A 14,101-nucleotide genomic window follows, 5' to 3' on the forward strand; every position below is an offset into this window, starting at 1 on the left:
CCAGCACTTGTAGTTTTCTGATCTTTAAAAAAAAAAAAGAATGGCAATTCTGTATGGTGTGAGATGATATCTCATTGTAGTTTTGATCTGCATTTCCCTAACAGCTAGTGATCATGAACATCTTTTCATGTGCCTTTTGGCCATTTGTATTTCACTTCGGAAAAATGTTCAATTCTTTTGCCCTTTTTTAAATTGGTCATTTTGACATTAAGCTGTGTGTGGGCTCTTTTTAAAATGCAGAGATCAATCCCTTATCAAATATGTGGTTTCTGAAGATTTTTTTCCTATTGAGTTAGCAGTCTTTTTACCTTAACAAAACTGTTTGAAATGTCAAAGTTTCAGTTTTAGGCAGTACCATTCATCTATTTTTTTTCTTGGTTTCTTGGTGTAAGGTCCAAGAATGTGGGGAGCCCTGCTAAGCAGGGTCCCCAGAAGCCTACAAAGCAGGCCCCAAGGTTCACAGGAAGAAAGTAGACAAAGTGCACCTGGAGAGTCTGGAGATAAAATAGGAGGTATCCACTGGGCAAGGTCATGTGCTGAGCTGAATATGCTGAGTGTGGATAAGAAAGAAATTGTGTTATCTGTAGGCTTATGAATAGAAGAATAACTTTTATATTTGTAGTAACCTAGAAACACAACCCGCCCCCCCCCTACAAATGTGCTGTTTCCCCATATTGTGTAAAATACAGTGAGTGATTACGCCAAGGGCCTGAGGTAGTTGCAAGTGCCTCACGGTCCACCTGGCCCCCGCTATTTTGTGTCTTTCATTTCTCAGCCTCACACTCCTCCCACCTCAGGAACCTGTTCAGCTGTGCAGGTCGCAGCAAGTGGCACCCGAACACAGACCTGAGGCACAGGGAAAGCAGTGCACCCATTTTGCGGAGTTTGGATTACACAAGAAGTGCATTTTATAATGTTATACACATAGGAGCAACAAAGGAGCAACACAGAATCAATTCAGGTGTGAGATCCTATCCCAGGGGGAGGTTGTCGGCTGCACTGAAACCTGTAAGGGGGATAGAAGCACCAAGTGTAAAGCATGGGGGATCGCAGTTCTTCTCAACGCAATCTGTATGTTCAAGTGTTAAAGGCAGTGTTGTCTGACCAAGGTTCCCAGGTCACCATCCAACAGTTAGAGTAGTTTTTAGATTTTGTCCAGCAGACTTGTTCTTGGTTTCCGGAGGAGGGTATGGTTAATAGGGATATTTGGTAAAAGGTGGGTCAAGACTTAAGAGACCGCTGTGCTGCTGAGGGGCCAAGTAATATCCCAGTAACTACTTTTACTTTCGGACTTTGATTCATGATTCACTGGATCCAATTCGTGAAAGTGAAAGAGGTGCTATGCAGGGTAAGGAAACTTTGTTACAACAGTCTTCTGCTCCTCCAGTAGACCTAGAGAATGATAGGAAAGGTGAGGAGGACAACTGCCAGTCTTCCCCTACAACTATTCAATGGCAGCTGTCACAGTTGTCTTTAAAGAATCAACAAGTGTTGCAGATAGCCGCCTCTGTCGGTCAACCCTAACATTGGTTCTCCTTCCCTAATGTTTCCCCTCCTGTCCGGTCTCCTTTGCAAGCCAATCTCCAGTCCACCCGTGTGGAGGGCAAAGATATTTCTGATTTCAATCTTTTTCCTCTCTTAGAACGCCCTGGTCCCAACAATCCTGGCCAGCCTATACGTCTGCTTGAACCCATTCCTTTTAAGTTGTTAAAAGAACTGAAATCTGCTTGTAATACATATGGGTCTACTGCCCTTTTTACTTTATCACTGGTAGAATCAGTAGGTCAAGATCCTCTTTGTCCCAAGGATTGGATGGTTTTGGCTAAGGCTTATTTGACAGGGGCAATTGTTTGTTACGGAAGAGTAACTGGTTTGAAGAGAGTAGTGCCCAAGCACAGAGAAATTGTACTTATTATATTCCCATTACTAAGGACATGTTTACTGGAAATGGAGCTTATGAACCTTTACAGCTGCAATTTTTATATGAAACACAGGAAGAAGTGCTAAATAAAGCCCTTGTTAGTGAATCAGGCTTGTAAGAAAACTCTCTGTTAAAGTGTTAACTAAGATAAGGAAATTACTCTGGCAGCAACTCTGCAAACCCCCTGCTGTCTACCTGATAATGTAGCTGTGGGTTAGTAGGGGTTAATAGAATTACTCCACTGGAAAAGGAGAAAAACATGGCAACATTGGTGTTCTGTTTTGTGTCCATGCTAATTCTGATTGGGCCTATTTAACCCAAATAATAAAATTAGTACAAAATTTTTATCAAGGTGTTAAAAGGAATTTTTGGTTTTAATCAGTAGTTTACTCCTGAACTTCAAGTCTCAGTGTAGTCTTAAAGAGTAGCAATCCAAAAAATGTGTGTTAATGGTCTGTCTAAACTGCTAAATAAAAAGCTTAACCACATTTATGTTGCTCAAGTTATCTTAACTGGTTGCTGATAATAAAATTGTTTCTAAGAACAAGCTTGCATGTTACAGGCAACATGGATTCCAGAAGAAATCGTAAAAACAGTAAAATCTAAGATGTGAAATGATGGAGAACTTAAAACAGCTATACCAAGAAGTAAGAATTATGAGTCAATTGTGAACTGTATGTTTCTATTGGTGTGTTGTACATGTTTTGTGTTTGTCTGTTTGTTCAATGTCTGTGTATATTTTGATAACTCTGGATAGTAATATAAGTTAATAAATAAAATTTTTTAAAAAGAGCTCTATTCAAACAGCCAAAAATTAAATAAACACATTAATATATAAGTTTAAATGCTAATAAGATCTCTACAATGATAAAAACTGTTAAATCTCGATTAACAAAATTACTGTGAGTCCTTTCATAAAAAATAAGTTCTTGCCTAAACTGAAATGTTTATTTTTCTTCACAGGATAAAATGAAGGATGTAAAACTTAAATGAATATTAAAAAGGGTTAAAAGTTTGTGGGAATGCTGACTGAAATTTAATGTTTGTTCAAAAAGGTGTGTTTTGTCTGAAAATAGGATGGCTAATTTTGATAAACTCATGGGACTTAAATGCATGTGGAAAGTTGTAAAAGGTATTGTGGTAACTTTAAATAAGGGAATGTGTTCTGTGAAGGTAAAATTTGTCTCATATATATAAGAAGTTTATGGAAGCATTGTCTGAATTAAAGTATTTACATGGCTAATTCCAAGAAGTCATTATTTAACAGAAACTGAATTAATAATAACAAAAGTTAATTTTATAACAGGAAAACTTGTCGGCAGCCAGCCTCCCCTGCCAACTTGTTTCTAAAAGACTGTTTCTGGTACTGCATGCTACTAAGTATTTAAAGTGAAAAAAAGTTCATTATTTTAACAAGTTTGTTTAGTGTTGATGGTAATTATATGTTGTAAGACGTCTGTCTGGTAATTTATGTATGTGGGATGTACAGAATGTGTTTTTATTATTAAAAAAAAAAAAAACAAAAAAAACAAAATAATTTTGTCCTAAAATAAAATGATTGGTTATTAAGAAATGGTAAAATGTGGGACTAAACCTGAATAAGCACAGAATGTGCAAAAGGTTCGTGGAAAGGAAATTTTTATGGTTAAAGTTAAGTAAGATTTGCTGAGTCTATAAAGTTTTAAAAGGTTTAGTATCAAGTAGTATACTAATGCAAAGTCAAAATTTTGTTCTTTCTCAAAGTTTCTCGAGTCATTAGTCTGTTTTAGTATAAGTTTATAAAGGGTTTTTATCCTGAATGATCAGTATACAAAGAAAGTCTGTTTTACCAAAATAACGTCTTGTGCTTTAACCTTATCATTTCCTTGGTGTTCGAAAAAGAAAAGGTCTTATCTCCTTTAAAGGAACATAATGTTCAAACCTGCTTTCTCAAAATCAAATCCTGAAAAATAGGATTTTATTTCAAACTGGTTACAAGAGATTTGTTCTTTTACCTTGAAAGAAAAATTTAAGTAATAAATAGTTGCGTTCATTTAATATGTTATAAGCTGAATGGAAGGTGTTTAAAAGCGTTATATAATTAGCAGGATTTTTTAATCCTCTGTTAATTAAAGTTGTATGGGTAAAAGGTTCATATGAATACTTAAGAGCATATAAATTTACCAGTATTTCAGAATAGTATTAAAATAAAGTACAATGTGGTTAATTATGGTTTTAATTATAATAAAAAAATTGTCACAGAAACCTTTTCTCATCAATTAAAGTAATAACACTGTAGTATGCAGTAATCCTAAATACTGCTAGTTTGTTGCAAGAAATTAATATCCAACTGTGTCACTATCACTTTGTTTTAAAACTTGCTAAAACTTTCTTTAGTATCTTCTTAAACAAGTCAAGCCAACCTGCATTCCCCTATCTGTGGAAAACCCAACAACGGACTTTTAAAGTGCTTCCCCAAGGCTGTGTGCATAGCCCAACCATTATTCGTGGCCTGGTGGCAAAAAATCTATGACTGAAAGTCTACTGATGACATTACTTTAACCAGTAATTCTTTTCCAAAAATTAAAAGAAACATCAGAAATAATAGTATCTTATCTTAAAACCCTAAAATAGGCAAACAATTAAAACAGGCTGCAAAGTCCCTGTTGCTCTAGCAAATTCTTAAATGCTGTTTGGTTGGGTAAAACAAAACTATACCCTCTGTTGTAATTAATAAAGTACAATGTTTTCTCTTTTTAATAGAGTTTGTAATATTGTTAAAACACTAAAAATCTTTCATCCCTCATTTAGCTCAAATATTAAAACCATTTTATGTATTAATTCGGAAAGGTCCTTCATGAAAGTACAAAAACCTCCAGCAAGTTGCTTTAAATAAAAGGGAGGGAAATTGTGGACATTAACTTAACCTGTGAATTGGATGTGGCAAGCACCAATATTGGCTTTGGGTGGGGTTTGTGGCAAAGGCAAAATTCTAAACAAGTACCCCTTGGTTTTTAATCACAATTCTGGAAAGAGGCCAAAAGTACAATATAAAAAAGCAATTGTATGCAGCATAGAAGGCCCTGTTGAAAGCGAAAGATTTAACCCAATAGTGTCTCCTCACTCTGAAGACTGCCAGTCCTATCCACGGGTGGAATGCAAATAATAAAAGCAAGACAGAAATGATAGACTGTTGTAAATCACGCTCAGATCTATGGAAAAACATCCAGGATACCTGCTAGTAGTAACAGGTAACTGTCATGTCTCTGCCCACTCCTCTAACACCCCTTTCAGAACTGTTAAGGCAGATGCCTTCATGAAGATCCAGAGCCATACCACCGAGACCTGAAAGGAAGCTGAGTAGCTCCACCAGCTCATGACTATCACCTGTGAATGTCCTTTATGCTCACTCCAAGGACTGTGACATCGGACCCTTCCTGCTCTTGGGGGGGATGAGGTATGCTTTCACTGCTACAGACACTGCATTGGAGCTCTTATAATGATGTGGGCTATGGGTGGGAGGCTCTTTACCTCTTCAAAGATAACCTTAACCTAAACTGTCTGTCCTAACTTGTGGGTGTGGAACAGCAAGAGGCTGCAGTCCTGCCCTTGGTGACCATGGCATGGACTCCAGTCCCAGGGAACAGTTTAACAATGCAAAGTCTATAAACTTTAAATAGTCAAGGAAAATGCAAACCAAATGTGCTAAAAGCTTATCTAGAATGTATGAAGTCCATGCTAAAAGCTTACCTAGGATGTGGAAGATATATGCTAATTCAAGCCTATTAAGAACTGAAACAAAAGGACCATTTGGCCTTTCCTCTCTGTATAAAAGGGACTCAAAAATCTTGTTCGGGGCTCCCGAGTCCCGCTGGCCGTCAATAAAGCATTTTTCCTTCTCAAACTCATTCCTGAGTCCTGGCCTCTCTATACACAAATAATTGAACCTCTCTCAAATTCTACAACAATAACAAAACAGCTACTATTTTCTGGCGTATAACTGGCATTCCATAAAATGCCCAACGACAGACTATCATTAAACATGCCAATAATACTCTTAAAACTTTGCTTAATAAAACAAAAAGGGGAAGACACGTGGGAAAAGCTAACAAGCCCACAGCACCCCATGATGGCTCCGTTATTCACTCTTTTTTTTAATTTTTTTAAAATTTATTTATTTTATTCCCCCTCCCCTGGTTGTCTGTTCTTGGTGTCCATTTGCTGCGTCTTGTTTCTTTGTCCGCTTCTGTTGTCATCAGCGGCACAGGAAGTGTGGGCGGCGCCATTCCTGGGCAGGCTGCTCTTTCTTTTCACGCTGGGCGGCTCTCCTCACAGGCGCACTCCTTGCGCGTGGGGCTCCCCCATGCGGGGGGACACCCCTGTGTAGCACGGCACTCCTTGCGCGCATCAGCACTGCGCATGGCCAGCTCCACACGGGTCAAGGAGGCCCGGGGTTTGAACCGCGGTCCTCCCATATGGTAGACGGACGCCCTAACCACTGGGCCAAAGTCCGTTTCCCCGTTATTCACTCTTAATGGCATGTGGTTATGTTCATAACATCACTGGACTCTGTAAGGTACTGTATACCTGGGCACAGCATGTTAAGTATCTGCATGTCCATCTTAAGTCCACTGGAGATTTTGTCCGCAATGTTTTCACCAGCCCAGAACGAGTACTCCCGAGATCTGTGGCAATTGGTAGCTGCCATGCATCACATTAACTTAAATCCTGGAACTGTGAACTTGCAGCTTGTGTCTACCTAAGGACTTTGGGCCTGAGTGCCCTCCCCTTAAGCTATCACAGCAGGAACTGATAACATTTCAAAGGTAGAAGGGTATTATTATGCATATCATTTGCATTGTAATTTAACTGTGTTACTACTGCTAATTGGGATGATGATCTCTTGATAGTCCATCAGTCTACTTTTGTTTTGCTTCCCACACGCTTAAACACCCCCAGGTTCCGGGACACCCTGGGAAAGAGTGTTGCAAATTATCCAATAGCTAGTAGCCCCCCTCCCCCTCCCCTGGCGCCCTCAAGCCCTAGGTTTAATTGTGGCTGGTATTATTAACACTTATACTAGTCATTGCATCCTCCTTTACTGCTGGACATGCACTTTCTCAGAAGTATACAAGTCACACATTTTGTCAGTTCCTTAGCACAAAATACTTCCTTGGCTCTTCAGGACCAAGAACACATTGATCACAAATCAGAACAAATATTAAATGCTTTGGAGGAAACTGTTCTTTGGGTAATCAACTAGATGCTTTACAATATCGGATGCAACTTCTGTGTCATCCTCGATATACTTTTGTTTGTTTTACCCCCGTATTGATCAATAATACAAAACGGAATTGGACTGCTGTCCGTCTCCATTTGCTAGGAATTTGGAATCATGAAAATATTAGTTTAGATTTAAGGAGCTTACATGATGAAATTCTGGCCCTCCAATCAGCCATCTTGTTACCTTATATCCTGAAGCTATTGCTCATAATCTGCTAAACAGTTTACAAAATTTTGCCCCTTGAGAACTCCTCTGTTAAAATTTATGTTATTTGTTGGCTTTGGTCTGTCTTTTGCTACTTCTCTGGTACTTACTACCCATAATTTGTGCACATTTATAACAGCAGATATACCGCATACAAACAAAACACCCAGTTACATCTGACTCAAAAGGCCTTAAGGCACAATAAGATGTGAACAGACCCCTAGTTAAAGAGCTGCCTAGGACAAGTTTCTTGTCCTCACTGCTGGTAGTCAATGACTGGTAGGAGTCCCAGAGGGGGCCAAACCTAAGACAGGCACAGTCATAGCTGGCAGCCTTTTTCTATAATAAAGAAGAGGGAGATGTGGGGAGCCCTGCAAAGCAGGCCCCAAGGTTCACAGTAAGAATGTAGACAAAGCGCTTCTGGAGAGATAAAATAGGAGGTGCCCACTGGGCAAGGTCAGTGCTGAACTGAATATGCTGAGTGTGGATAAGAAAGAAACTGTGTTATCTGTAGGCTTATGAATAGAAGAATATGTATTTGCAGTAACCTAGACACGCAAATCCCCCTGAATGTGCGTAATTAAGCCAAAGTCCTGAGATAGTTTCAAGCTCCTCACGGTCCACCTGGCCCCCACTATTTTGTGTCTTTCATTTCTCAGCCTCACACTCCTCCCACCTCAGGAACTATTCAGCTGTGCACGTCACAGCACAAGAAACCACCATCAACCACAAGATCTTTACAAGTAAATCAGAAACTAAAAAATCTCCAAACAAAGAAAGTTTAAGACTAGATTGTTTTACTACTAAATTCTATCAAACATTTTTTTCTCAAATTCTTCCAACAGAGAGAAGAGGATTACTTCCTAACTCATTCTCTGAGACCAGAATTACCCTGATATCAAAGCCAGATAAACACAGCACAAGAAAAGAAAATTACAAACCAATATCTCTGGTATACACAGCAAAAATCCTCACAATAACAGTGGCAAACTGATTCAACAGTATATGAAAAGAATTATGCACCATGACCAAGAAAGTTTATTTCAGGAAGGCAAGGATGTTTTAACATAAGAAAATAAATCAATGCAGAACACCACATTAAAAGAAAGAAGGATAATACCACATGATCATCTCAATTGATAAGAAAAAACGTGACGAAATCCAACATCAGAAAACTAGGAATAGAAAGGAACTTTCTCAACACAATAAAGGGCATTTACTAAAAACTCACAGCAAATATCAAACTCAATGGTGAAAGACTGAAAGCTTTCCTCATAAGGTCAGGAACAAGACAAGGATGCCCGCTGTCACCACTGTTATTCAACACTGTATTGGAATTTCTAATCAGAGCAATCAGGCTAGAGAAATAAAAGATACCCAATTGGAAAGGAAGAAGTTAAATTATCGTTTATTCACTTATGACAAGATCCTATGTATAACAACCACAAAGCATCCACAAGAAAAGTACTGAATAAACGAATTCAGCAAAATTGAAGGATATGTGATAAACATGCAAAAATCAGTTGGGTATCTATATAGTAATGAGCAATCTGTAAAGAAAGTCATGAAAACAATTACATTTGCAATAGTATCCAATAAAATAAAATATCTAGGAATAAATTTAACCAAGGAAGTGAAAGATACGTATACTGAAAATTACAAAATACTGCTGAAAGAAATTAGAAAAGACCTAAATAAATGGAAGAAATCCTGTGTTCATAGATTCAAAAACAATGTTGTTACAATGCCAGTGTTGCCTAATGAAATCTACAAATTCAATGCAATCCCCCTTATCAAAATTCCAGGAGACTTTTTGTTTTTTACAGAAATGGAAAAGCTGATCCTCAAATTCATAGTGAATTGCAAGAAGCCCCAAACTGCCTAACAATCTTGAAAAAAGAATGAAGTTAAGAGGACTCACATGTCTTGATTTCAAAACTTATTACAAAGCTATAGTAAACTTGGTACTGGCACAAGAGCAGACATATAGACCAATAAAATAGAACTAAGAGTCCAGAAATAAATCTACATATCTAGAGCCAGTGGATTTTCAATAAGGTGCCCACATCCACTCACTGGGGGAAACAACAGTTTCTTCAACAAGTGGCACTGGGACAGCTGGAAATCCACAATCAAGAGAATGAATGTAGAACCCTACTTTCACCATATACAAAAATTAATTCAAAATGGATCAACAACCTAAATACAAGAACATGCTGAAACTCTTACAAGAAAACAAATGGAAAAACCCTCAGGATCTTGTAGTGGGGAATGGATTTTTAGATTTTATACCAAAAGCAGAAGCAATAAAAGAAAAAAAAGATAAAACTGACTTCATCAAAATTAAAAACTTTTGCACCTCAAAGGACATTATCAAGAAAGTGAAAGAAAACCTACAGAATGAGAGATAATATTTGGAAACCATATACTGGAAAGAATTAATATCCAGAATATATAAAGAACTCCTATAACTCAACAACAAAAAGGCAAATAAACCCAATTTTAAAATGTGCCAAGGATTTTAACAGACATTTCACCAAAGAAGATATTCAAACGACCAATCAGCATATGAAAAGATACTTAATAACAGTAGCTATTAAAGAAATGCAAAATTAAACTACGGGAGATACTTCACACTCACAACATTGGCTATTGTTAAAAAATCTGAAACTAACAAGTGTTGGTAAAGACAAAAAGAAATAGGTCCCTTGTTCATAGTTGGTAGAAATGCAAAATGGTAAAACTGTAAAACTGTAGAAACAGTTTGGTGGTTCCTTAGGAAGTTAAACATACAATTACCATATGTATATACCCAAAAGAATTGAAAGCAGGACCTCTGATAGATATTTGTATGCCAATATTCACCGCAGCATCATTCAGAATAAACAAAAGGCAGAAATAACCCAGTTCCAACAACAGATGCTCAACAGATGGTTAAACAAAATATGGTATAAATTTATACAATAGACTACTGTTCCATCATAAAAAAAAGAGTCTGATAAATGCTACAACAAACATGAACCTTGAAGACATCATGATGAAAGACACCAGACATAAAAGAACATATAATGTGTGATTTACATGAAATACTTAGAATAAGCAAATTCATAGACACAGAAAACAGAATAGTGGTTACCAGAGTTGGGGTGGGGGGCCGGGGGGAGTGAGGAGTTATTGCAAAATGAATGTGAGTTCGGTTTGGGATGATGAAAACAGTCTGGAACCTGACAGTGGTGAAAGTTACACAATACTGTCAATGTACTTAATGTTAAACAACTGCTTAAATGGTTAGGGGATTTTTATGTGTATTTTACCACAATTAAAAATAAATAATGAAAAAAATCAAGAAGATCTGAACTCTCATCCTGGCCCCACCACTTACTGCCTATGTGACTCTGGGCTAGTAACTTAATCCTCAATTTCCTCATCTATAAGATGGAGATAACAAGAGTCATGAGATAGATGCTCTCCTGGCATGTCTTAGATGCTCAACAAAAGTTACTATGAAAACCAAGTTACCTTGACTCTTGACCTAGGGATCTCAGCCCAACACAGTACCACCTCCTCAAAGTCTCCAGTGATCCTACAGTCTTAATTCTATGTTTTGCCCCTTAATGGTTACAAAGGGGTAGTGACTGGGGAAAGAAAAAAAAAGTAACTTTGCAATTCATACAACAGAAAACTAGAATACAGGCTACCAGTGGCAGGGGTAGAGGTGGAGAATGAGCAGTTAATGCTCAATTGGAACAGTTTCTGTTTGGGGTGATAATAATAGCATTAGATTGTGAACTGTATACTTTAAAGTGGCTAGAATGACTAATTTTAGATTGTATATATGTATATGTTACCAGAATAGAACTGTACAATACAAAAAGTAAACTCAGGTATAAACTATGAGCCATAATTATGGAAACTGTACTTTCTGCATCGTTTTTCTGTAAGCTTACAACTGCTATAATAAAAAATTTAATTGAAAGTAGAAAAGGTCATGGTCTTTAAAATTTGCACTTGTTACTTTTCTGAATGAATAAATGAGGAAATCAGAATAGTGTTTTTTGAAAGCAGAGAGTAGGAGTAGCTAGAGAAAGATTAATCTATAAAGATGAATTAGACAGATTATACAATCCAACAGATGTCTTTCAGATTATAGATGATTTAGCCCATACTGCTATTTAAATGAAGAAAAGGTATTAACAGAAAAAAAAACCTGCCTCCTTAGATTATAGATTCTAGTAGCCCTACTAGAATCCAGTCCAAAAAGCTAGAAAATATGTGTGCATACAGGCGCAACAAAGAAGGAACTATTTAAGTACTCCAAATGAGTTTTACTTTGAGATACAGCCTTTTTGGAAAAAGACTGGAAAAACTCTCAAAGACTCTCAACAGTCACCATATCTGTTCACTAAGGTGTACAGATTTATTCGATAGAAAACTTTTTTTAAAAAATGTAAAAAGAAGTCCTAAATATTTTATGTAAGTAGTCTAATCCAATTAAGGGGGTCATTCAAAATTTCCTCTATTGACAAAGTAAGCACACCATACCTTGCTTTTTACTTCCATGTTCTTTGTTTCAAAAGATGATTTACTATCTTCAAGTCTGTGAAAACTAAAATAAAGCAACTGATTATAGTACTTATACTAGAGAGCCAATTAAGACTAGGGGCCTTAAATTACAATTATGTTAAATTCTCAAAGAACAATATCCAGAAAGAACAAAATAACTTTTCTAGAGAGAATCACCATAGTAACAAAATAAAACAATCCAATGTTGGCTACCTGATGGGGTACCCTGAGTATGACCAGCAATGCTGCTTCCTAAAGCTAGTAACATTAACAGGAAGCAGTCACAGTTTCCAAGTCTCAGTTTTCTGACTTGCAAAATGAAGATAATCCCTACACAGAGTTGTGAGGATCAAAGATGACGATATATGTGTATCTGTTTTGTAAACTGGTGTGTGTCACACAAGTAAGATTTATGTATTTTAAAATCACAACTCAATAACTGACTTTACAGAAGCATGTAAGAGTTCTACCTAAATTCAGGGTATAAAAGATTAAAAGTAAGATATTCCAAAACTTTAACAATTAAAAACAAAACTCAGTTAAGGTTCTAAATCATAATATATACTGTCTAGTAAAATTATATTCATCACAGTTCCTTAATTTTTACAGCTATTCACTTCAGATTTGCACAATTTCTCAAAAACTAAAAAAAATTACACTTTTAAAAAGTTAAGGCCTACTTAACTGATCTGTTCATTATTCTATTAGGAAAACTTATTTTTATATTCTTTAATAAATTTTAAAAATTACTGACACTTACTTTTGCTGAACAGGTTTACACACGATGCTGTGTGCTGACCAGTCTCTTTTCTGACAAGTAATGGAGCAATAGTATGTTTGCTTGCACTGTGAACACCTCAGAGATCCTAGAACACACAACCCATAAATCACTAATGTATTATTCTTCAAACACTTCTCTATTAATCACATCAAGATGACTCTATTAAAAGAACCGTGGTACTTATGATTAGGTACTTTCATAAAACCATAGAAGAAAATGGAAACCAGTGTTACAACTAAACTTTGTTTTCTAGGAACCCCTCACTGTGTCTTGTTTTTTAACCTTTTATTGCAGTCACATACAGACAACTCAAAATTTCCCATGTTAATCACTTTCAAGTATACAGTTCAGTGGTAATAATAACATCACATTATTGAGCTACCATCACCAACATTTATTACCCCAGCTTTCTTATCACCTCAAAGAAACTTTGCATTCATTAAGTAATAACTCCCTTCCCTCTCCTCCAGCTCCTGATAACCTGTAATCTATTATTTGTCTCTTAAAGTTCTCTCAAAATACAGGCAGAAAGGACTGCAGAGACAAAAATGAGAAGAAGATTTAGGGATAGAAATGACTGCCAGGAGATATAACTGACCTTTCTAAAATTAACCCAGAACACATGTTACAAAAGAAACAAAGGAGGCGGTGGACTTGGCCCAGTGGTTAGGGTGTCCGTCTACCACATGGGAGGTCCACAGTTCAAACCCCGGGCCTCCTTGACCCGTGTGGAACTGGCCCATGTGCAGCGCTGATGCGCACAAGGAGTGCCCTGCCACGCAGGGGTGTCCCCCACGTAGGGGAGCCCCATGTGCAAGGAGTGCACCCCAGAAGGAGAGCCGCCCAGCATGAAAGAAAGTGCAGCATGCCCAGGAATGGCACCGCCCACACGGAGAGCTGACATGACAAGATGACGCAACAAAAAGAAACACAGATTCCCGTGCCGCTGACAAGAGAAATGGACAAAGAAGACGACACAGCAAATAGACACAGAGAACAGACAACCGGGGTGAGGGGGGAGGGGAAATAAATAAATAAATCTTTAAAAAAAAGAAAAGAAAAAAAAAAAGAAACAAAGGAAACGGAAATCTTTGTTGTAGTAAAAAAGGACTTATGTAAGTAGGATGAAAAGACTTGCCAAGTGCCAAGAAGAAAAAAAGAATTCAAGAGAATCATACCTGTATTGGTCAGCCAAAGAGGTGCTGATACAAAATACCAGAAATAGGTTGCTTTTTATAAAGGGTATTTATTTGGGATAGGCGCTTACAGATACCAGGCCATAAAGTATAAGTTACTTCCCTCACCAAAGTCTATTTTCATGTGTTGGAGCAAGACGGCTGCCAACATCTGTGAGGGTTCAGGTTTCCTG

At 37.3% G+C, this 14,101-nt stretch overlaps 1 protein-coding gene across 1 annotated transcript in view; it reads right to left on the reverse strand.

Annotated features, from left to right (window-relative positions):
• TDRD1 (tudor domain containing 1) overlaps positions 1–14,101 on the reverse strand; it is an 84,519-nt gene that overhangs the window by 50,235 nt on the left and 20,183 nt on the right. The window contains exons 6-7 of the mRNA XM_058299480.1: positions 12,712–12,817; positions 11,931–11,994 (exon numbers count right to left, since the gene is read on the reverse strand). Of these exons, the coding sequence (XP_058155463.1) occupies positions 11,931–11,994; positions 12,712–12,817 (170 nt within the window). The remainder of the gene's footprint in view (positions 1–11,930; positions 11,995–12,711; positions 12,818–14,101) is intronic.

Source organism: Dasypus novemcinctus, chromosome 6 (assembly GCF_030445035.2).
Source record: "Dasypus novemcinctus isolate mDasNov1 chromosome 6, mDasNov1.1.hap2, whole genome shotgun sequence".
NCBI classification, from domain to species: Eukaryota; Metazoa; Chordata; class Mammalia; order Cingulata; family Dasypodidae; genus Dasypus; species Dasypus novemcinctus.